Source organism: Microtus pennsylvanicus, chromosome 21 (assembly GCF_037038515.1).
Source record: "Microtus pennsylvanicus isolate mMicPen1 chromosome 21, mMicPen1.hap1, whole genome shotgun sequence".
Taxonomy (NCBI): Eukaryota; Metazoa; Chordata; class Mammalia; order Rodentia; family Cricetidae; genus Microtus; species Microtus pennsylvanicus.
This window is the reverse complement of record NC_134599.1, coordinates 17,493,576-17,519,068: the sequence shown is the minus strand read 5'-3', so window position 1 is coordinate 17,519,068 and position 25,493 is coordinate 17,493,576. Positions and strand designations below refer to the sequence as shown.

The 25,493-nt window shown below is 40.4% G+C and overlaps 2 protein-coding genes across 3 annotated transcripts in view; one reads left to right on the top strand and one right to left on the bottom strand.

Moving 5' to 3' along the window:
* Hadhb (hydroxyacyl-CoA dehydrogenase trifunctional multienzyme complex subunit beta) overlaps positions 1-22,104 on the bottom strand; it is a 36,628-nt gene extending 14,524 nt beyond the window's left edge. The window contains exons 1-7 of one of the 2 annotated variants that reach the window (XM_075955085.1): positions 22,021-22,104; positions 16,478-16,552; positions 16,352-16,396; positions 12,130-12,229; positions 8,836-8,880; positions 6,484-6,583; positions 539-626 (exon numbers count right to left, since the gene is read on the bottom strand). In XM_075955085.1, the coding sequence (XP_075811200.1) occupies positions 539-626; positions 6,484-6,583; positions 8,836-8,880; positions 12,130-12,229; positions 16,352-16,396; positions 16,478-16,544 (445 nt within the window). In that variant the 5' untranslated portion in view covers positions 16,545-16,552; positions 22,021-22,104. Of the gene's footprint in view, positions 1-538; positions 627-6,483; positions 6,584-8,835; positions 8,881-12,129; positions 12,230-16,351; positions 16,397-16,477; positions 16,553-21,977 lie in introns of both variants that reach the window. The other variant, XM_075955084.1, reaches the window with a different exon arrangement.
* A 248-nt stretch (positions 22,105-22,352) lies between these two features.
* Positions 22,353-25,493, top strand: part of Hadha (hydroxyacyl-CoA dehydrogenase trifunctional multienzyme complex subunit alpha) — a 42,644-nt gene continuing 39,503 nt past the window's right edge. Inside the window, exon 1 of the mRNA XM_075955082.1 lies at positions 22,353-22,484. Coding sequence (XP_075811197.1) covers positions 22,418-22,484 — 67 coding nt within the window. The 5' untranslated portion in view covers positions 22,353-22,417. The remainder of the gene's footprint in view (positions 22,485-25,493) is intronic.

The window sequence follows — 25,493 nt, the reverse complement described above, 5'->3', positions numbered from 1 at the left end:
AGACAAGTTCCCTTACTTGAACAGAACTCACGAATGTGGACTGTCTAGCCAGCCAGCTTGCTCTGGGAATCCTGTCTCTGCCTTCCAAATTCCGAGATTACAAGCAGGCTGCCACACCTACACATTTATGTAGGTGCTAGGGATCGATCCACTCTTGTCCTCATGCTTACTCAACAAGTGCTCACAGCTAAGACATATTCCCACGCCATGACTTAGACCATCGAGAGCAGGAATTAACAACTATGTTGATGCTTGAGGCTGCAGTACTCTGTCCTCATGGGAAAATGTCCAATCAGAATTACCTACGCAGGATAAACTATGCACCTCCTCCCACTGACAGTCCCAGTAGCAGCCAGCCCAGGACTAAGGAAGAATGCAACTGTCCCCACAGGGCATGGAAACTACTCTGGAAAATTCCTAACTTCCATACAATTTTATCTTTATAAAAACACAAATAAAGAGCTAATTGCTTACTTCTCTTAAGATTAATTAAAAGGAGTAAAATCAGTAAGCACCTTTGGATTCCATTTACACATACCTGTAGTCATAGCTTGGTTTGAAGAGATACAGGCCATGGTAACAGTGTGAGCGGGAGTCTTGTCAGAAAAGCCAGCTCCAAGGGCAGCCTTCAGGGAACAGTGAGGGAAAGAAAACACACATGTAAATGAGGTTCCGAGCCCTACTCTGGAGAATTATGAAAAGAGTTTAATATTCTACAGAGCAATGTTTAAAATAAAATGGCTCATTAGTTTTTCTTCCAGACACTGAAACATACTCTTAAATTCCTGGTAACAAGTTTCTTTTTTCTTTTAAAATTTTTATTACAATTATTTATTTATGTGAACGTGGGTAGGCGCATTCATGTGAAGGACACTGTGGGCTCAAGGGACTGAACTCAGGTTGTCAGGCTTGGCGGTATATCCCTTAGCAGCTAAGTCATCTTGTCAGTCCTTTCTGTTTTTCTTTTCTTTCTGTAGCACTGGGGATTAAACCTAAAGCTCACCAAGCTCTAGCACCATGAAGATCTTTCCCTTTTTACTTTAAAACAGGATTTCACGAGGTATTCTTGAAATCACTCTGTGGCCCAGGCAGCCATGAACTTGCTTGTCTCCTGCCTCAGCCTCCCCAGTATTCAGGTATGCAGTCTGTGGACTACCAAGTCCAGCAGCCTGGTAGCCATTTTCAAGTGTGGTGTACAAGGCTACAGCGTTCTTCAGCCTCACCTAATTAATAACAATGCTTTGCTTCAAGCCTTCAAGGATACCATGTAATTTTATCTTTCTTAAAATTTAATATACAACTAAGAGTGATGAAATGGCATCACGGGGTGAGATTTTCACGTATCCCTGAAGCTATAAAGCCTAGCAGCAGAGCAAAGGCTGAAATGTTTCTACAGAACTGACCATTAAAACCACAACAAAAGCCAGGCGGTGGTGGTGCACGCCTTTAATCCCAGCACTCAGGGGGCAGAGGCAGAGTTGGAGGCTAGCCTGGTCTATAGAGCTAACAACAACAACAACAAAAAAAAAACTTTAGGGGCCCTGAGGAAGTTTGAGGGCCTACTAATCTAACAAAAAGTGGCCTCTAATTTCATGACCCAGTCAAAGACAAACATAAAACAAAGATATCTACAATTGTTTTACAATATTTGTTGGGAAAATTTATGTTGCCAAAACATTCCAGTTTTGCTAATGTAAAGAATTTAGTACACTTAGAAAAAAAAAAACCTTTTAATACTAAAGCTTTACTTTAGGGGAAAAAAGTTCCTAACTTTTCCACCTTTATTATGAAACTACAAGGAACTATTTTTAGTCGTCTTTTTTGAAATTAATTAACCAAATACAAACTGTCTAATATGGATGTTGCAAATTCTCGATTTAAAAGGCTGGGTCTCTTAGCTAATCTTTGCCTTTATACTTACACTGCATTTGATACTATTTGCCATCTGTAGGAGCAGAAAGCTGCTACTTTTGTGTAACCAGTATGACCGTACTCTGCTGTCTCCAGGGAGACCTGACACTAAGTGCCCAAATGACTGTGCTAAAACTACTTCCTGGCAACTGCAGGTCAACTTCTCAACCTAATCCAGTTGGAAAGGAAATCAGAAGCAGGTGTCAGGGGCAAAAGGAAAGACTCCACAGTGGGGCAAGGGTAAGGGCACTCAGGTTAGAACAGCTTGATCCTCACAAGGCCACTGAAGCACATTACCCTCGGCCCCAGCTGACCCAAAGGACTGACAGAGCTTTAAATAGAACTGGCAGCTGGTGACCCTTGTGTGCATACTTCTATTTAAAGATTAACTCACTTTCAAGGCACCAAGAAGAAAGGAAGAAGTTAAGCGGAAGAAGAAATACACTGAGGTCTTTCAACAAAGTCAGGTTTGATAGAGGTACAAGGCCTTTTAGGAGTTCATATCAATATTAGCACAGGTCCTAACAAAACTCTTTATCTGGCTTTAGTTGGATGTTAAGTTCTACTACTTATTTTCATAACTGTCCCATCAACTCTATCTTTCTCCCTAGATACAAAAATTACCTGGAGAGTCAGGCATGGTGGCTCACAACTTCAATCCCAGCACTCCGGAGGCAGAGGCAGATAGATCTCTATAAGTTTGAGGCTAGACTGGTCTATAGTGAGTTTCAGGCTAGCAAGGGCTTCATAAGTGAGACCGTGTCTCAAAAAATGCTTACTTGGAATACAACATGATTGATATTAGTATGAGGTAGAGGGAGAAACTTCCTCATGTGAATTATATAGCAGCTGATGTATATACACATTTAACACTTCCAGAAAAATTCATAGAAAAACATCATAATTCTTATTTGAAAAATAAATAAAAATAGAGAAAACTGAAACAGATTTAATATTTACTTTTTCAGTCTTATGCAAGTCACCTCCTATTCATGATACAGAAGCTGAAAACATATTGTGAGGTGCTTGATGACTTTATGCACTCAAGAAACTTTTTTTATAAATTTCACAGCATAGGTTTTTAATGGACTAGTATCATTGTTATAATTTATTCAATCATTCTGTAGTTGAGCAGGATAAGTAGTTCTTCCAAGATTCATCCTTGTTTTATCCCACAAACTTCTTGTCTTTCTTTTTAATAGCCCACTGGAGCTCTTATTAGGCATGTAAAATAATGTGAAGCCGCAGAGGGAAAGTAAACACTCTATGAGAACAGAAACCTCTCCCTGCTCTCAGTTCTCTTCTGCCCCCCCAACAGCATCCAGACGGTCACTTTGTGAGCTGTGCAGTACTGGGTGGGACTTTAGTCGTTTTAACATTTGTAAAAGTGTAACAAAAAAAAATGCTTTTGATCTGCACATTTTCCCTTCTATCTTGGCTGGCAATGGAAGTTATTATCCTTGTAACTATAATGGACACAGAAACACTGACATGAAATAAGATAAATATGCTTGCAAGCCAAGTTTCTCCAAATAATTGAAACAAAGCCCAGAAGACAGGTTTGAACTATTCAGTCAAATGCCTGTGGGATACTCATACTAGTTCCAAGGCGGTCATTATCTCCATTGCCCAATAAACACTAGGTGGGTGTGTGCCAACTAGGATAAAGGTAAACTTGTATGAAATACCTACATAAAAAGAAAAAAATCTGCCTACGTGTCACCTAGTCAAAGGCAGTAAATTATAGGCAAAGCTTCCTCTGACTACAAAAGTGAAGCTATGAAATTGGCTATAAGATGTTAAAGTTTAACTAGAAACCATGATGGCTAACATTACCAAGAGTAATATCAGTCACACACTGCTATACTGTTTCTCTAACACAAGAGACAGATAAACTAACATTTCCTAAACCCACTCAAATAATCTGACTTATAGCAAAATGTGAATACATAATAATAGTTATGTGATAATAACAGTAATTATTAATAATAATAGTTATCTAATGGAGGCTTTTAAAGTCCAGCCTTAAAAACCTCCTCTCAGGGTCCAAACTACAATGAACGAAGAAACTAGGATTCAAGCAATGGTGAAGGAAACAGGTCAACTCACACACATCTTCTCACCATGTCTCTTTATTGTACTCTTCTAATTCTTCTGCCTTTATTCTAATTCTTCTGTCTTAATTGTCTATAATTTCCTAGTTCTAATTCCAATTCTCTGTTACATTCTTTGTTTTCTTCTTCATTATTTTTCCTACATTCTTTATCCTTTTACATTTCTGCTAATTTCTGCCAGCTTCTCTCTCTCTCTCTCTCTCTCTCTCTCTCTCTCTCTCTCTCTCTCTCTCTCTCTCTCTCTCTCTCTCTGTTCTACCCAGCTTATAAAGACCCACAAAATCTTGCAGGCATTGCCTCTGAAGGTCGCATACCAGTTCTTAAGTAAATGATAAGAAACAGAGTCATTCCAACAACTCACAGTGCAATAAATCCAGACAGGAAGAAAAGATCACTTTGGCTGGGTGGTGGTGGCACACGCTTTTAATCTCAGCACTCAGGAAGCAGAGGTAGGCAGACCCCTGTGATTTCAAGACCAGCCTGGTCTACAGACCTAGTTCCAGAACAGCTAGGGCTACACAGAGAAACCCTGGTTCAAAAAATAATGAAATTTTAAAAAGCTCTTTCTTCCAGTTAACCCCTAACTCATGTGCAGCAAACCATGGCTGTGAAAGAAGTCTCTCTGTTATCTTCTCTACAGAGGTAGCCCTACAGAGCTAAACCAATGAGAGAAATAAAGAAACTGTATGTTATATCCTATACTTCTTACTGTATATAACATATATATCTTAAACAGTTTGTGTTAGTGGTCGTAAAGGCCAGGCCCTCTCAAACTGGAGACTATTTGTTTACAAAGGTGTCCTCAGAATGCAGCATGAGCTGCAGGAACAAGGGGTATGGCAAAGGAGCCCACCCAGCACTCGCCAAGGCACAGTGACATTAAAAACATTTTAAATCTTAAGATATATTCTTCTATCCAGCAGGTAACCCTAGACCATAGAAAGAGAAGCTGTAACTTTTTCCAGGGGCTATAAAGTTAGTTTATATTTTCTAAATAGCCCTGGCCATTCAGGGATCTTATCCCATGGTGTCTGGGCAAAGGCTATAAAACTGAGGTTAGGAATCCATGCAAAAAGTTAATTATTGTCCCTGGTACTGCAATTAGGGTACTTTGCACTATTTACCTTGTCTCAACAAATCATACAGCTGGCTACATGTCCTAGTAAATAAGATTGTATTCATTTAGTAATAGTTTATCTTAAAATCCAATTAGCAAAGCACCTGGACTGATCTAAAAGCGACTTTAAAGCTCTATATCAGTTAATTGTGTGCGGCTATCTTGGCAGCTGGGGATATTACAGCTCTTTTCTTTTTTCCTTTTCTTTCCTTGTGTGTGTGTGTGTGTGTGTGTGTGTGTGTGTGTGTGTGTGTGTGTGTGCATGTGTTTTGAGACAGGGTTTTTCTGTAGTTTTGGAGCCTGTCCTGGAACTTTCTCTGTAGACCAGGTCTCTGGCTCCTGAGTGCTGGGATTAAGGGCTTGTACCACCATTATAACACCTGACTCTAGGGAAGTATCTTTGTATTTGTTTTATTCATCAAAACTCTATATAGGCTAACATTATTAATATCAGTTAGACAATACAGCTAAGGAAGACCCAGCTTCTTGACAATCCACAGATAAAAATGCCCAGTAGATCAGGAATGTATTTATGAGATACACACATATATACAGGCTAGAGAAAGAATGCAATTAGCACATTTAAAATTACAGGCAGAAGCAACAGTTTTCTGGAGTTTGCATTTCTTGCAGGCCTTGCAAGGCAAGTTTCCTCCATCAGAAGTTAACTCTTGTGACTTGACACCTTCAATATTAATTGTAACTTCTGTAATAAATGATAAAGGCCTTCAGCACACATCATCTGATTTTTAGTTAAATACATATTTAGTTAATGAATTTTAAGACTTCAATGACTTTAAAACGGTAAATTCTTGGTTGGGGACTTATCTTAGTGGTAGAACACTTGGCACTAAGTACAAAGCCTTGAGTCTAATCTCTAGCACCACATGCGTGCTTGTGTGTGCGCATACACACACACACACACACACACACACACACACACACACACACGCACGCACACACACAAAGAAATAAATTAAAAAAAATATTACTTCAAATTGATTTTTTTTGCCACTTTGGAGGGTTTGGGATAGGGGAAGAAAAGGGATCTTTCTTTGTAGTCATAGATGGCCTAAAACTCATAGATTTTCCTGCTTCTGCCTTCTGAGTGCTGATATTAAAGGCGTGTGGCACCAAGCCTAGAGCAACAGAGTTGTTGCTATTGTTTTGGAGACAAGATCCTACTGCAGCCAGACTGATCTGTAACTTACTACATAGTACAGTAAGTAGTGGACTCCATGGCAATCCCCCTGCCTGAGCCTCTCAAGAATAAATTACAAGCATCAGCTATTATGTCCAGCTTTATTAATCTCTTTAAACATATAATTTTGCTTTACTTACCTCTCTAGCCACATTGCTTGTTTTTACTTCCTGAATAACTGTACCAAAAATGATATAATCAACAACATCCTTTGGAACATTGGTCCGATGCAACAAACCCCTAAGAGCAGAAATCCAAAGAAAAGAAACAGTTCAAACATGCCAGAGAACATCACATAAAACACTGCACGTTTTTAAACAAACAGTACCGGAGTTGGAGGTATAGGAGAGTGCTCATCTAGTATATATAAGGCCCTAGGTTCAATTCTAATCACCAGAATAACACAAAGATAAGCCCTTCTCTTTAAAAGGCCAGGCACAAACATTTGGCACCCTATCAAAAAGGAAATGAATGACAAAGGATGTGAAGGCAGTATCTGATGGTCACTTGATAATGAGACATTAGAAGGAAGAATCAAAAGTTACTTTGGAGCTGGGCAGTGGTGACGCACACCTTTAGCATTCAGGAGGCAGAAGCAGGCGGATGTCTGTGAGTTTGAGGCCAGCCTGGTCTACAGAGCAAGTTCCAGGACAAGCTCCAAAGCTACAAAAAAACCCTGTCTCAAAAAACAAAAACAGCCAGGCGGTGGTGGCGCACGCCTTTAATCCCAGCACTCGGGAGGCAGAGGCAGGCGGATCTCTGGGAGTTCGAGACCAGCCTGGTCTACAAGAGCTAGTTCCAGGACAGGCTCCAAAACCACAGAGAAACCCTGACTCGAAAAACAAAAACAAAAACAAAAACAAAAACAAAAAAAAACAAAGCAAAAGAGAGAGAGAATTTAAGGAGCCATCAAAAATAGGAACACAAGTACACATTTGTCAAAACTCAAAAGTGAGTTATATAAAATCTGTATGGAGTTAAAGGTGCAGTTCACTGGTAGAACATTTGCCCAGTATTTACAAGTCCTTTGGGTTAAGAACCCCATCACTGAAATAAAGAGAAGAGGGGAAAGGAAGAGAAGGGGAAGGGAAGGAAGTGGAATAAAGAAGCAGGAGATGGAAGAACATCATAAAGCTGCAATACAAGAACTCAAAGGAAGACATGTCCACGCACAGTCCACAGTGTTAAATGAAGAGCACAGAGAGGCCCAAGAAAAGAATGCTCTATTTATGATCCCTAAAGAGAAACTTCCAATGTGTAGCTAAGCAGAGATTTGGGAATGGAAATGATTATTATTATTATGTAATTAGGGAGAGTAAACAGTAAACAGAGAAACAATGTTGTGGCATTTGTTTTTAAAGTCTGGCAGGAAGACAAGAAAACTGACTGATGAGCAGAACGGTTAAATGAAAGTGTTTTCCAGTGAGGAAAAGATCTTCGGCTGCTTGGAGACACTAAAGCAAAATATCACTGGACATTTAGAGAGTATATTATGTAGGCACAGCCATATATTTTATGACCACACCAAAGTATTCATCCATCTCAACCTCATTTCGTTACATTTAAATTTAAAAAAAATTTTTTGTTTTGTTTTTTGAGACAGGGTTTCTCTGTATAGCTTTGGAGCCTGTCCTGAACACACTCTGTAGACCAGGCTGGCCTCAAACTCACAGAGACCCGCCTGACTCTACCTCCCAAGTGCTGGGATTAAAGGCAGGTGCCACCACCACTCAGCTCTAATTTAAAACTTTTACTTGCTTTGCACATGAGTCTTTGAATTTTTTGTTTTTTAATTTTTATCTTAGGTGTATGAATATTTGCCTCCATGCATGCAGATGAAACAGGATGATTGCCATGAGTTTGAAGCCATCTTGGCCTACATAATGAGTTCCAGGCCAGCCTGAGAATATTATAATAAACACCATCCACATACCACATATATATATATAGTCATGTCAAGATGCTACACGCTAAAGTTGCAGATAAAGATGCCTTCCAATCAAAGCTGTTCAAATTTAACATATAAAGTTAAAATTTAATCCTATCACGGGACACACCTTTAATCCCAGCAATTGAGATGCAGAAGTAGGTCAATCCCTAAATTCAAGGTCAGTCTGTTCTATGGTAAGTTTCAGGTCAGTCAGAGTTAGATGGTAAAACCCTATCTTTAAAAACAAAAAACCCTTGTATAAGGTAGTTAATATTGCTTCTTGCAGCTAGGCAGTAGCAGTGCATGCCTTTAATCCCAGCATTTAGGAGGCAGAGGCAGGTGAATGTCTGTGAGTTTGAGGTCAGCCTGGTCTACAGAGCGAGTTCCAGGACAGCCAGGGTTACATAAAGAAACCATGTCTCGAAAAACAAACAAAAACTTACTTCTTGCCATATAAAGTTTAACATATCCTAAACATGAAAATTCTACAGAATATACTACTTCAAATGCTAAAACTAGGAAAACATTTTAAATGAAAGAACAGAAAACTTCATTTACTTACGAAAGTGCAGCTCTAGCCAAGTCATGTGGCATTAGGTCTTTATAGCTGGGAAAGAAAACAAATAATTTAAACCAAAAGCCTAGAGTTTCAATAACCTTTTAAATTATTTGAAACACAGATTATCTAACATACACTGCTGAAAATGCAACCAATGCTACTGTCACAGTCATTCCCTTGGTTCAAGTGAAGAAATAGTGTGACTACTGTCACAGTCATTCCCTTGGTTCAAGTGAGGAAATAGTGTGACTACTGTTACAGTCATTCCCTTGGTTCAAGTGAGGAAATAGTGTGACTACTGTCACAGTCATTCCCTTGGTTCAAGTGAAGAAATAGTGTGACTACTGTCACAGTCATTCCCTTGGTTCAAGTGAAGAAATAGTGTGACTACTGTCACAGTCATTCCCTTGGTTCAAGTGAGGAAATAGTGTGACTACTGTCACAGTCATTCCCTTGGTTCAAGTGAGGAAATAGTGTGACTACTGTCACAGTCATTCCCTTGGTTCAAGTGAGGAAATAGTGTGACTACTGTCACAGTCATTCCCTTGGTTCAAGTGAGGAAATAGTGTGACTACTGTCACAGTCATTCCCTTGGTTCAAGTGAGGAAATAGTGTGACTACTGTCACAGTCATTCCCTTGGTTCAAGTGAGGAAATAGTGTGACTACTGTCACAGTCATTCCCTTGGTTCAAGTGAGGAAATAGTGTGACTACTGTCACAGTCATTCCCTTGGTTCAAGTGAGGAAATAGTGTGACTACTGTCACAGTCATTCCCTTGGTTCAAGTGAGGAAATAGTGTGACTACTGTCACAGTCATTCCCTTGGTTCAAGTGAAGAAATAGTGTGACTACTGTCACAGTCATTCCCTTGGTTCAAGTGAAGAAATAGTGTGACTACTGTCACAGTCATTCCCTTGGTTCAAGTGAGGAAATAGTGTGACTACTGTCACAGTCATTCCCTTGGTTCAAGTGAAGAAATAGTGTGACTACTGTCACAGTCATTCCCTTGGTTCAAGTGAAGAAATAGTGTGACTACTGTCACAGTCATTCCCTTGGTTCAAGTGAAGAAATAGTGTGACTACTGTCACAGTCATTCCCTTGGTTCAAGTGAAGAAATAGTGTGACTACTGTCACAGTCATTCCCTTGGTTCAAGTGAGGAAATAGTGTGACTACTGTCACAGTCATTCCCTTGGTTCAAGTGAAGAAATAGTGTGACTACTGTCACAGTCATTCCCTTGGTTCAAGTGAGGAAATAGTGTGACTACTGTCACAGTCATTCCCTTGGTTCAAGTGAAGAAATAGTGTGACTACTGTCACAGTCATTCCCTTGGTTCAAGTGAGGAAATAGTGTGACTTTGCTGTCATCTTAAAAAACCTGACAAGCCCTAAACACCTACAGAATTTTCTGGGTATCTGACCAAACAGATGTTCTAGCTGCGCATGGTGCTCAGACCCATAATCCCAGCACCTGGGAGGCCAAGACTGGAGGAATGCTCACAAATTCTAGGCCAGTCCAGCTACAGCAGGAGACCCTGTCTCAAAAGTAACAAACAAAAATCCCAACCCCAAACATCAAATATCATGTACATTAAAAAATTATATCCCATACTTTTATTATTCAGAATGGCATGTGTTAAATATTCTCTTTTAAACTAACCTTCTTTTTTGAGAGCTTTTTTGGGGGGCAGGGGATGACTACATTTTTTTATTTTGTAAAGCTCAAAAGGATACAAGGGGCATGTTTTAGTTGTTTTATGAAACTTTTTCCTTTGAAATAATCTGAGATTTACCAAAGAGCAGAAAGGACAGAGCTGAGTTCTTACACCCACTACCCAGCTTCTTCAAGGTACTGTTCACTAAGCCACTAACTTTGTGGCTCTCACCAGTTTCCTATGAACACCCTTTCCTGCTCCAGGGTCTAACCCACAGGGCCATGTGGCATCTAGTTGTTATGGCGGCTTAGCCACCTCTAAACTATGATAGTTTCCCACTTTTGACACCTGAGATCGGAGGCAAGGCACTCTTCTCATTGCTTCCTATTGGGATGTGTGGCATTAAAATTACTTATTACCGGTGATGTTAACTTGAGCATTTGGTTCAGATGGTACCTGTCAGTTTTCTCCACTATAAGCTATTTTCCCTTCCTGCAAAAAGTCTGTTAGAGTCACTAACCCCAGCCTTCCTGCTCTTCCCTCCCTCCTCCTCCCTCCACATCACACATGAGGCTCTACATCTTGTTTAAGTCTTTTCTCTCTTTTAACATTTGGTGCTGTGTGCTCATACATTTGGGGAAGGCACAGGACAACTTGTAGGAGTCAGTTCTCCCCTTGTTTTCCAGGACCTGTACTTGTGTCATCAGATTTGGTAGCAAGCACCTTTACCCACTGAGCCATCTCACTGGCTCCTTTTTTAAATTTTATTTTTATTTTAAGTGCATTGGTGTTTTGTCTGCATGTATGTCTGTGTTGGATTCCCTGGAACTGGAGTTAAACACAGTTGTGAGCTGCCTTGTGGGTGTTGGGAATTGAACCTGGGTCCTCTCAAAGGGCTCTTACCTCCTGAGCCATCTCTTCAGCCCCTATGCTTTTCCATTTAAAAGTAATATATCTCCAAGATGTCAAATTTTCCATATGAACACATAAGATAGGCCTTATTGTTTTTAAACTGGAGCCTAATATTCTCCAGTTTTTAATGTTAGTGACTGCCTGTGCAAAATAGAAATATTAACGAACACAATTTAAACAAAAAAGAACTAATTCCTGAACTTAATTAGCAGAATTCATTATCAGTTTTTGTATAGAATGAATCTCATTTAGAGGATAGAAAACTCTAAGAAAAACAGTTGTTTGATTCTGAGAAATTATCAGGCTAGTCCAAAATACTTGGGGTTGAGCTACAAGCGGCATTTAGACCAGCTGTGTCAACTCAAAGCCTCATCATTTTCAGGACCAAAGTAGCAGGTTCTCAGAATTTTTACAGACCATCCTCAGGACTAACTGTGCCCACAGAAGCAATCAATGTTCCAGAAAAAAAAGGACATCCTGTTGGAAAAGATGCTATCTGGATCTACACCGAACTTTCAATTAAGGCAATTTCAGGCTAATACCATGGCAAGCTAGTTTATAAAAAAGGATAAAACATATTGCTATTATATACCGCACTGATTTGGCTTGTTCTATACTGACTTTATACAAGTACTTTCCATATGGTTCCCCACTAATGGCATTATTACCTACAGAGACTACTTCAAACAGTACCTTAAAAGAGAAACGACTACCATGATCATGTCATACTTACGAAGTGCCGGACAGCAGAAATGGAATGCGGACACCTTCTACCACCACTATATTCTTCATATTGGGTTTTGCTAAGGTCTTCTTTGACTTGGTCTGGACAGCTTTAAGATAAAGTTCAAAGAAATATTAATAAAATATATGAAATCAAGGATAGGGAAGAAGCTCAAGTGGAACACTTGCCCAAATACATTTTGCTATAATTGTTCTCTTTCTCTCTTTCTGGTATTTGGGTCTATTTTACGATGACCTTCTGGCTTTTATAATTTCCATTGAGAAGTAGGGTGTAATTCTGATAGGTCTGCCTTTGTCTCCTCTAAAAAGAGCTGTACTGTTTATAGTCTCTGCCAATGGGATAGTCAAACAAGGTCATAACTCTAAATCCAAGGCACAAACTGATCGTGTTCAGAGGGGGTATGCCAGGCCCACTGACAAATCAACAAAGCAGTTGACTAGTGTATATTAGCACCATTTTTTGTTTTGTTTTTGCTACAATAAAATACTCGAGACTGGACATTAAGGAATCTAAACTAATTAAATGGTGCATACTGAGGTCCTGGTGAAGGTCTCTCTGGCTATGTCATAACAAAGCTAAACATACCACAGCAAAGAAACAGGAAGAAAAATGGCTATGTACAGAAGAAGACAAGCACTTGGGATGGACTCATTTTAAAACAGCCACTCTTGGACTATAGAGATGGCTCAGTAGTTAAGAGCACTGGCTGTTCTTCCAAAGGTCCCGAGTTCAATTCCCAGGAACCCACATGGTGGCTCAAAGCTATTAGGAAGGAGATCTGGTGCCATCTTCGGGCCTGTAGGTATATATCTATATAGGTAGAACATTGCATACTAAATAAATAAATAAACCTTAAAAAAAATGAAACAACAACAACAAAAAAAAAACCCAGCCACTCTCAAAGGTTGATACCATACTCATACCAATGACCAAATTACTTTCCTTTTAAGTTCATTTAAAAAACAAAACAAAACAAAAACTGGGTACTGCTACATATCAAATTCATAATGTAGCTTAGGTTGGCCTCAAACTCTCAACATTACTACTACTTAAGCCTCCCCAGTGCTGGGATTTCTTAAAGGTTCTAGCGCCTCTCAGTATTACCACAAGGAGCAAACTTCCAGCTCATGACCTTTAGTGTGTACACTCTATAAACCATAGCAATTAGCTAGTCGTGTCATTGGCAAACAAGAGATGAACTGTGCCAGGCCAGATCTTCCTAGGTAGGAATCCAAGCAAAGAAACATGGCAAAAAATACCCATTACAGAGGCTGAAAAGACGCCATGAAAAGAACTGAGGCAATGTAAAAGTTACGTCATCTGTAAGCTAGCTGTAGGATAGCCACAAATCCTGGGAGCAAAGAAAAGAACAAAAGGAGGTACAGACCTAAACAGAGAACTCTCAACAGAGGAATCTAAAATGGCTAAAAGACACTTCATGAAATGCTCAGCATCCTTAGTCATCAGAGAAATGCAAATCAAAACAACTCTGAGATTCCATCCTACACCTGTAAGAATGGCCAAGATCAAAAACACTGATGACAACTTATGCTGGAGAGGTTGTGGGGTAAGGAAACACTTCTGCATTGCTGGTGGGAATGCAAGCTGGTACAGCCCCTTTGGTTATCAGTATGATGACTTCTCAGAAAATTAGGAAACAACCTTCCTCAAGACCCAACAATACCACTTTTGGGTATATATCCAAAGGATGCTCAATCGTGCCACAAGGACATGTGCTCAGCTGTGTTCATAGCAGCTTTGTCTGTCATAGCCAGAACCTGGAAACAATCTAAATGCCCCTCAACCGAAGAATGGATAAGGAAAATGTGGTACATTTATACAATGGAGTACTACACAGCAGAAAAAAAATAACGACATCTTGAAATTTGCAGGAAAATGGCTGGAGCTAGAAAACATTTTGAGTGAGGTTACCCAGACCCAGAAAGACCATTATCATATGTACTCACTCATAAGTGGTTTTTAAACATAAAGCAAAGAAAACCAGCCTACAAACCACAATCCCAGAGAACCTGGACAACAATGAAGACCCTAAGAAAGAGATATATAGATCTAATCTACATGGGAAGTAGAAAAAGACAAGATTTCCTGAGTAAACTGGAAGCATGGGGACCTTGTGAGAGGGTTGAAGGGGAGGGGAGGGGCAGGGAGGGAACCAGGGAATAATGTAGAGCTCAATAAAAATTAATAAAAAAAAATTTTTAAAAAGATGTGTCATGCTTTACATAACTGCTATCTGTGTGTGAGAAAAACAGGAGCATAGACAGAGAAACAAAAAAATAATCATCAGGGCTGGAGAGATGGCTCAGTGGTTAAGAGCATTGCGTGCTCTTCCAAAGGACCCGAGTTCGATTCCCAGCAACCACATGGTGGCTCACAACCATCTGTAATGAGGTCTGGTGCCCTCCTCTTCTGGCCTGCAGGCATACACACAGACAGAATATTGTATACATAATAAATAAATAAATATTTAAAAAAAATAATCATCAAATCAGTCAAAAGTCCCACTAGACCCGGTTCATGAGATGATAGGACACCGATACATCCCATAGTCATTTGCTCGCACTTCTTCCAGCAGTAATACTCAAACGAGTTAAGAGGAATTATATAGTTATAACTATTGTAACCTAAAACCTGCTTGGCACAGGCACATGGCTCTTCCCTATCCTAAAACCAGCCAGTCACATTCCTTTGCTTATCAGTGCCTTTTTGTGCCATTATCATCAGCAGCATTAACACAAACCACTTATAAAATACTGTTTGACACTGGGGACATAAGTCTCAAGACTTTCAGAGCTTATAACATAGGAAGAAAAGAAAAACACCAAAAAATGGCTACTGGACAACAGAGACTAGTCTAAATGAGTGAAAAATGATTTCTCTGTTGTCATCAGAATGACCTTTTACTACTTGGCAAGGAGTCAGGTCTGCGTGGGTGATTATGCAAAGCAAAAGCCTGAGTGAACAGTTAAATCAGGGGAAAGGTGACATAAGTCAGAAAGGAACTATCCTTTATTATTCTTTGTGAATAATAAAGACAATAGAAATCTAAATTCTGGTTAGAATTTAGAGGCTCTAGGACATAAGTTCTCTAGTTGAGATTAGGTAACAGATGTCTAAGAATATTGTGGGAAGATAATACCACCATGAACATACTGACTTTAGTTGATGAAGGGCATTTTGGCTGTGTGCTGTTGTAGCTGCTATGGTGGTGGTGGGTTGAGTACAGTATGCTAGGCAAATCTGCTTTGATTTTGTCCCTTTTCTCTTAGTACAGGGTGGGGATTGAACCAGGGTCTTGAACATGCTAGGTAGGAGTTCTACCACTATATTCCCAGTACTTAAAGAACTTAGAGATATATTCATACCTATATAGTAAGGCTGGCAACCATTTTTTTTTAAGAGAAGGAAACTATAAAACATAGAGATGTCATTTGGCCACACTAGCCGAAAAGATACCATGCTGAAACAGAGTACATGTCCTGATCCTAGATGGCACTTTTTCTATGAAACCATTGCACAAATAATATATTTTATATTATATATAAAATAAATCTAAAATCAGAAAAAGAGTCAACAGAAAGCCCAGACAAGGAGAAAAAAATGTTGACAATCTGTCAGGAAATGTTTACACCACACAGTGATTTTCAACAGTGAAGAAGCCTAATTCATTGGGTTTCATTGAGGATCTACATAACACCATCAAATCAATGAATTTCCCCACTCTTTCATTCCATGATAGCTAAACATCTTCTTTTATTAACTAGTTTTCCCATTCACCTCTATTTCAGAAACAAGTCCTCTTGTATATAAGATGATAAGATATTTAATAGAGAAGTCTACCACTAACTACAACTGTAAAAGTTAACGTGGGGCTCCACAATGATTTCAAGACAGTGTGTAAGCTTATCTTTTCCAGGACTGACAGTCAGGGCTACATACACTGACCCACCAAGTTTATAGGACCTTCATGACTCTATGAGTGCCAAAGGCCAGGAAGCAGTCTTCTTTTATCATCTTAAGCCCAAAGGAATGTTACTGATTGACTATACATATTTTTATTTGAAGGTAATAATGATATGTTGATCATAAAAGGGGAAGAATTAACAAATTAGTTTGAGTTTTACTCAGAATTCACAAATACAGAATTCTAACATTTAATGGAGAAGTATTTGCTTGAAAATTACAGTACCTGGGGCTGATCGTAGCTGGGAAGAACAGCTCAGAGGTCTTACAGCTAGAAAACAAAGTGTGTATCATTTAATAATTATGCACAATGCATATAAGTCTACACTTAAGAAAGAAAAATTGAACTTACAAAATCTGAGGGCCCATTTTGATGTAGTAGAAATGTTTTTAAAAGTGGAAGTCAAGATGGTAGACATTCTGAAACCTACGAAGAACAAATTATGTCTTGAATTACTTCAGCAATCTGTAGTGTACACAGTCTATGAAATCTGATAAACTCATTCACAGCCACCATAAAATACCATTATCAATTATTCTTTTCTAGCAATATTATAACTATACTGGCATAGCTTTTCCATTGTACAAATAACTATTCTAAGCATGAATCATCTATTCCTCACAATGAATGGTATATCCATACTAAGAGATTAGGAAACCTGGCAGTGGTGGCACACCTTTAATCCCAGCAGAGAGGCAGAGGCAGGCGGATCTCTGTGAGTTTAAGGCCAGCCTGGTCTACAAGAGTTAGTCCCAGGACAGGCTCCAAAGTTATAGAGAAACATATTCTGTAATAGAAAAAGATTAGAATAATAGCAAATAGGGAACTGGTTAAGTAAGTCATACACTAGCAACCAGGGAACTACTGTATTATATACAATCAGCCATAAAAGATAAGAAAATAGGAGCTGGTGAGATGGTTCAAAGGTTAAGAACACTTGCTGTTCTTCCAGAGGATACAGGTTTGATTCCCAGAACCTTCATGGCAGCTTACAGCAGCCTGTAATTCCAGTCCCAGGACACCCAACATTCTCTTCTGGCTTCTGTGGGCACCAGGCACATAGTGTTGCATAGACAAACATGTAGGCAAAACACCCATATACATAAAAATAAGTTTTTGTTTGCTACCACCCATTAAAAGAGGAAAAATATTTGTATTTCCTTGAATCATAATAAAATACCCCTAGGGTACAATGTTAAAAACAACTGTTAGGCAGGGCATGGTGGCACGTGTCTTTAATCCTGGCACTCAGGAGGCAGTGCAGGTAGATTTCTCCAAATTTGAGGGCGGTCTAGTCTACACAGTGAGTTCCAACTCAGCCAAGGCTACATAGTGAGATCCTATCACAAAAACAAACAAATGAAAAAAGAAATAATTGTTAGGATGGAGCTAGAGAGATGGCTCATCTGTTAAGAGCACTTGGTTACTAAAGCCTACCTCATGGCTCACAACCATCCATCATCTCCAGTTCTAGGAGATCTGACCCACTCTTCTGACCTCCATGGGCAACAAACACACATATGGAGTGCATACATAAACACAAGCAAAACACATAAATAAAACCAAAAAAAATTAAAATAATTGTTAGGGGCTGGTGAGATGGCTTAGCGGGTTTAGCTTGTTGTCAAGCATGAGGACCTGAGTTTGTCCTCAGGACTGGTATGATAGGATGAGAGGACCAACTCCTACAGGGAGCAGAGGAGGCCCTGAGTAAAGTTCTAAAATGAATGTGTATCATTGACATTGACACAGCCATGCTAAAGGCTCTGATGCCTGAGCCCCACAACAGTGACAAAGCCTGCCCTGGGAAGGCTCAGAGGGACGGAAAAGCTCGTGGGAAGGAATCCAAGTGTAATGAAGAAACCAAAACGCACAAAAACTAGCAACCGCAGCTCACTCCACCTCCTGGAGGTTCACAGCCTGAGACGATTTTCCAAAAGACACCTCCTATAGACACCTCCTACCCAAGACAAGCTAGCTCCTCCCCTTGTGCTGTATATAATATGGTGATGTTCCAAGTTCTAGTGGTAGATGTCACTTCAGAGGTTTGCACACCCCATCTGACCCCAGCTTTTCTGTACATGTCTGTCATTTCCTCAGTGATTGTCCTTTCTTCACTCCCTCACTGTCCCTAGACAGAGTTCCAGGTCCCAAGGGGCATAGAGGTTCTGGGACCACAACAAACTTCCTACAAGAAGTCTTCTGATCTCCATATGAGTGCCATGGGCCTCCCTCCCAGATAAATGTTAATAAAAGAAATAATTGTTAGCTGGGGGAGGTGAGCATATACTATAGCACACATGTAGAGGTCACTGGACAACCTGCGGGAGTTAAAGCTTTCCTTCTACCAAGAGGATCCATGATTCAAGTCAGGTTCTCTGGCTTGGTGGCAGGAGCTTTAACCCATGGAATCACCTCACTGACCCAATGTCTTAATTTTTAAACGTATTTTTACTTAAAAAGTAAATAAGAAACTTAAGGTTTATGAGGATACTGTAGTGGCCAGCCTCCAAGCTGACCCCAGCATCTTTTCTCTCAGTTTTTGTACTCTTGGTCTGGCTGCCTTCCACACTGCACTGCTCTGTCAGAAGAGATGGCATGGCTTCTGAAATCAAGCTGTGAAAAAGATCGCAGTTTCTGTCTAAATATCTCAGATACTCTGTGGAGAGCCAGCTGGAAAGTCACTGCCAACAGCCATGTGAGTGAGCTTGGAAGCTGATCTTCTGGAACAGGAAAGCCTTCAGATGACTACCACCTGCCCAACATGCTGACGACAACCTCCTAAAACTCCAAAGTCACAACAACCCCGCCAAGTAGCCCAGATTCTTGACCCTCAGAAATTGTATGACAACATCTTATAACAAGCATACCTAAAGATATAGGAATTTATAATTTGATATATAATGTAGGGTTTAAAGTAAATGGAGGAAAGATGACTTGATCAATCAATTTGCTGGGAAATGACTAATTGCTTGGGAAAAATAAGGTCTATTTTGTTCACACTATAAGTATAAAAAATGCCATGTAGATAAAAGATCTAAAAACATTTAAAAATATAAAAATACCAGAGTCGGGAAAGATGGCACACACTTTTATTTAATCCCAGCACTTTGAGTGGACACAAGCAGATATCTATGATTTTGAAGTCAGGCTGGTCTACATAGTAAGTTCAAGGCTAGTCAGAGGTACACAGTGAGAGCCTGTCTCAAAACAAAAAGATGAGAGAATATAGGTGTGCATGTGTGTATACATGGAAGTGGAGGTTAGAGGTCAATCACTTCTACACCTTACTTTTTGAGATAAGGCCTCTCATTAAAAGCTGGGAACCAAACCTGGGACTTCTTGAAGAATAGCCAGTGCTTTTAAAATGGAGCCATTTCTTTAGTCCCCTAGAAAAATTACCGTAGTACTACTGAAAGACTTGGATAAATCCAGACACCTCTAGCAGAAAAAATAGAGCCAAAAATCTAGCAGAAAAAATAGAGTCAATTTATTGGTTGTCTGGCTGGATAGCAATCCCTAGATTCTCTTCTCTCCACTAGTGCTAGGATTACAGGCCCACAAAGCTACATGTCCAGCTTCTTTTAACCCAGCGTATGGACTCAGTTTTCATACTTGCACAGCAAACACTTCACCCATTAGACAAGGCCACCTCCCATTAGATGAGTAAGATCTAGAAGCCATAAATTAAGCGTTAATGTATTTGATTACTATTTTAAACCCACACACAATTTTAAAAAAACTAAAATTGAGTTAAAAAGCAAAGAATACATTAGAAAAAATATGGTTAATATAATCTATAAAGAGCCTGTTTCAAATTAAAAGGGAAAAATCTGCAATTTTTAATCTATATTTTGTTCTAGAGTGTATTTCCCCACTATGTAGTTGTCAGTGAAGTCTACAAGGGATTGACCCAATCAGAGTGATCTTAATCGCTGCAGGGATTAAAGGCTCAGATGGCTAAACCCTACAGCACCTTGCCTTGACCACAGGACTGATGTTTAGTTAGTCTAATACTCAAGTTTTCTGTCTGCAGTTCTAAAACACAAATCATTCCTTTGGCTGTAGTTTTACAAATATTAACAGTGCTACCTAAGGACAAAGTTGATATCAAAAGAAGACAGAACTGAAAATTTTATGAAAAACAAAACAAAAAAACAGTCCTAGTCATATTCTATCTGAAACGCACCCACTGATGGTCCAGGAGATAAGGAATCCCCAAATTTAATAGAATTTTCTATTATTTGCAGCTGAACAGGTTCCTATCTGATATGCAGACCACAAGCAAAAATGAACAAATAAGCAGTTCCTATAAGAAAGTAAAATGCCAGGGCCTTCGAGTACAGGTGAACGCCAGAGCGCGTGTCTACTACATACCCTGTGTTTGATCCCCAGCATCAATCAGTCAAACTAAAATAGTCACACTAACAAAAAAAATCCCTATTTGTATATGTGTTTGTATTTCTGTGAGTGTAAGCCACATATGTATGGGTGCCCATGGAAGATAGAAGAAGGTATTCAATTGATTCAAGAGGTGGTTGTGAGCTGCCCGTCATGGGTCCTGGGAATCGAAGTTGGATCCTCTGCCAAGTGCAGCAAGTGTCCTTAACTGCTTAGCCTCTCTCCAGCCCCCGAAAATACCTTTTAAAAATTTGTTTTAAAGCAATCCAGTGGCTAAATTCCATATCCAGCACGGGGGAGTGGGGGATACATAAAAACCAGCCACAGTGCTTGTTAGAGTATTACTTATAGTTGGAACTATTCTAAATGGGAATCAATAGAACTAGCTACATCATAAATATATCATGACTATTCAGCAGGTTGGGAAAAAATGAAAAGATATGCATGTATGTATTGACATGAAAAGACGTTCATTATAGGTATTAAATAAAAACGCTTTAATCCCAGCACTCAAGAGATAGAGGCAGTTAGATCTCTTTAAGTTTGAGGCCAGTCTGGTCTAAATAGTGAGTTCCAGGACAGTCAGAACTACCTAACAGAGAGACTGTCAAAAAGCAAACAAACAAACAAAAAACAAGACAAACAAACAAACAAGAAAAACCCAGAAAGCTCCCTTCTTTCTTTCCATAACCATTTCAGCCATTTCTTGTTTCCTCTCTTGCAGAATAATCGGCTAACTAGTGAGTGCTATTTTTGTTTTGAACACTGGGCTTGCCACAAAAAAAAAGAAATTTTATATAATCTTTCTGAACCAGTCAAGTCACCGAAAGTGCAAATGAATGAAACGTGGGGGTAGTGGGTACTAAACAAAATAGTGCAACGCACCGGAAGCTGACTTTACTTTCTTTTGAAACAAATCCGTTTATTTCAGCACCATCTTTCCAGCACTAAAAACAAACAAAACACCCAAGCTAGGCGACATGAAAAGCTGAGCGCTCAATTAGAAGTAGAGACTAGGGCTCTCTAGTCTAGTTCTACCACCTGTGGCTACCAGTTAACACACTCTGTTCCAACGGCTGCGGCTACTTTGGTGAGGATGCCCAGATGCCCGCCGTCCGTGAACTCTGGATCGCTAAGCAGGTGGAGGATTGTCTCGTCTTCCACACCCGAGGCCCGCACTTAACGACACGTTCTCAATCACAACAGCCGCGGGACTGCCTCGACAGGTAAAGCAGGGGAAACGACAACGCAAACAGTCCGTGCACCCGAAGTGGAGAAGGGCGACACCCCTGCTGCGAGCTACGGCAGAACGCGACCTGCCGCCCGCCAGGAGGCGGTTGGCACTGGAGGCCTGGACTCCGCAGCCTGTCCCGCTCTTGGGACTTCGACCCTCACGTGAAAGGAAAGGGGCCCCGGAGACAGGAGCCAGGAGGGAAGTGGGGTGACCTGCCTGCGGGAAAGTCAGAAGAAAGCCGAATCGCGCGCCGCCGCACCTCAGAGACCGCGAAGTCCGCCGCTCCCAAGAAGGTCTAGCCCAGAATGACAACCGCCAGCCCTCACCGAGGGGCGGCTCCCGTTCCGCAAGGACCTCTCTTGCCCCGCCCGGGGTCACTGCGGAATTTGAGGGCTGCCCTCTGAGCGCCTGACTAGAAAGTCAGACACTCCGCCCCCCTCCTCAGGGGTCCTTGGTCTTCCTTCAGAGAAATCACCCTTTCGGCCCGATTAGTTGGGAGCAAGAGGGAGGGTGAGAGGCCCGGCGACTACTCAGAGTCTGCGTTTTAGTAAGGCAGTACATCGGGCGCCCTGCCGGACAGACTGAGAAAAGAAAAGTCCTCGGCTTCATTGCGCCCCGCTACAAGAGCTTTCTACTTTCGTCCTCTTCTGCTCAAGATGGTGGCGTCCCGGGCAATTGGCAGTCTCAGTCGCTTCTCTGCCTTCAGGATCCTCCGCTCCAGAGGTGAGCCTGGCTGGGGACTCTGGAGATTCCCGGAGTGCCTGCCGGAACCGAGGCTGCGGTCACCAGCGTTTGCCCCTCACTGTCTCCTTCCCACCCCTTCCCCGGACCCCGGGAAACGGGGGTTACTGTCCAGGGACCCCATTTCCTGTGCCCTTGGGAAGGGACTGTCACTTCCTCTCGCCCTTTTGCGGCGGTGTCAGGCTCTCCCTAACTTTCCTGACTCGTTCCCCTTAGTCTGGCAGTTTGCACTGGTCTCTCTGCTGCAGCTCTGCGCTCACGCCCCTCTTGTCTCCTTTGATGATTATGGTCTTGGCTCTGACCCTGTTAGATTGGGAAGATTGAGACCCATTCTGTCGCAACTTTGAGGCTCTGCCGCACCTTGGTCACTTTAAGAGCTCTGTCAAGCTTCTAGGTAGCATTGACTAGCCTTACACTAGCTTGCCACTCCTGATGTCTGTCGTCAAAACCATTTTTGCAGAGAGCTCAACTCTCGCGCTTCCAATAATCCTGTCGTGAATGTATAGAAGACTGAAAGCAGAGGTTCTCCAACTCAAAGAAAGGAAGATTTTTTTTAAAATACTAGAAAAACTTGATTTTTTTGAGGAACGAAATTGTTAGCTTATTTTCTAATCTTGTTTCTTCCGATGCCTAGTCAGGCTCTATGAACTTGCATTCTTTCTCTTCAGACTGGTAGTGAAAGGGTTAAAGGGGTGGCGGTAGAAAACTGCCTGTCCAGAGGCGTCCCACATCCATAATGGCTAATGTAAGTTTAATTTATTGCATATCATACATGATATCAGTTACTTTGAGACTTTCATTTGTAATATGAATTCGCTTTAATTTACTTTTACCTTCCGAGACATTTAATTAAGTGAATTAATTGAGTCTTTTTCCATTTTTTTTTTAAATCGCCACAGATCAATTGTGTGTAAACAGTCTAAATCACCACATTACCAAAAGAAAAATGAAATGAGGCCGGACATGGTGGTTCTCACCTTTAATCTCAGGTGGAACTTTGAGTTTGTGGCCTACCTGGTCTACATGGTGAGTTCCAGGCCAGTCAGGGCTACATAGTGAGATCCTGTCCTAAAAAAAAAAAAAGAAAGAAAGAAAGAAAAAGAAAAAAAAAGAAATGATGTTAAGGTTGAGGAAGGAATTAGGAAAAAACATCTATTATCTTTACATTTGTTATCTTTCTGTTATGTTATCTCTATGTTTACTTGTGGCCACATTTCCTTACAGTTTATATTTTACCTTTAACTCATTTAAACAGTTTTAGAAAAAGCATCATATATTTTCCTTCTTTTGTTGTAAGGTATTTTTATGGATTGTCAGCTGCTACAACACTGGAGTGGTGATGGGGTCACATGTTTTCTAGTTACTAGGTAGCTGTGTGACTTTGGCCAGGTGCTTTAATCTAAGTGGGCTTCCTCATCTGTAAAATGAACGAGAGCGATTTTTTCTTTGGCAGGAGAAGTAATTTGATGGAGCAATTAAAGGCTTTAAGTATGGACTCTGACTTCTGCGTTAAATCTGTCTTCTACCTTCGGGTAAACTCAGGAATTAATTTCAGTATCTTTTTCTCATTGGTAAAATGGAGTCAATTACATGTTGAGTCTAAAGAAGTTGCATTAGGTATAAAGCAGCTTATCATGGGACTAAGTCTCAATAAATGTTATTGGCTTTTTAGCCCTAAGAAGTAATGGTTGCATATAGCTGAGAATTTTTAAAGCAATTTATCCATTTTATGTAGGTGATGAAAAGCTGACAGCCGGATTTTCCTATACTTCCACACAGAAACATATGTTAATTTGTAAACTGTATTATGTTTTCGTTAAGAAAGTCTAGTCAGTTATAGCTACAACTTACTTTAATAGCAACTTATACACTTTGAAAAAATATGTAGGAAAATCAATTTAAAATTAGCTGCCCACCTGATTTACTATTTAGAGTCTAGACTTTAGTAGTCCTTGACCCTGAGAGTGTGTGCAGGCGTTGCCAATTGCCCAATGAACTGTGGCGTTACCTGGAAAAAACATAAGCCTTCTATGATAGTTTTAGAACATTCTTGCTGTATAGTACCATCATTCTAGTATGATTATCAAATAAAAAACTCTCAAGTTGACCTTCATATCTAATTTCTACTCCTCCTAATTCCCAAGTATGTGAGTGAGAAGAATTTTACGGGAAACGAAAGGCAGTTAGTAGGTACTGTGATATTTTCCAGTCTGACTCTCACTTATTCAATCAATCCCATCCCTTGTCCTGGAGTTGGATTTTGGGAAAAGCTATTACCTGTCATAAACTAAAGTAACATTTTCAAAGTTGGGTCAGCACAGTCCAACTTTTCCCACTGATTATAGTGTGATCTCGTAGCTATTTTCTTACATATGAAGATGATTAAAAAGTAGGACAAAGGTTTCACTCTTGCTGGCACTGAAAAATGTAGGCTAAAGTTCACTCGGCGGCAGCTTAGCTGTTAGGCGTGGGGTGAGGCTGGATTCCAGAAGCAAAGTGACCCTGTACTTTGGCTTGATTACATTGACTGTGGTTAGGAAGTTTTTCTTTATGTTTGTGCATTTAGTGTTCTTTTTCTTTGCTTTTGTCTCTGTTGATTTAGGAGGTTTTGTGTAACTATGTGGGAGTGTGTTTACCCCGAAGAGAGATTAGTTGGCAAGATTTAAATGGCCTAAACAAGGCTAATGAACACCAACTTACTTATTTATTTACTTATTTAATTTTTTTATTAGTTTTGTTTTAGAGACAAGATCTTACTCGGTAGATCTGGCTGGCCTGGAACTCCTAGTCCTCTTAGGCTGCTCCCACACCCAGCTTGCACCAGCCACCTCTGAAGCCGTGGGAGGGCTGGTGAAGGGCGTGCCTCACCAAGCTTAGTGCTGAGGATTATTGAACCCAGGGACACTTGCAGGAGAAGTACCACTGAGTTACTTCTAGTTCCCAAGGCCATCTTAACTGACACTAGATATTTCAAAAGTTTTTGAGGAAGGC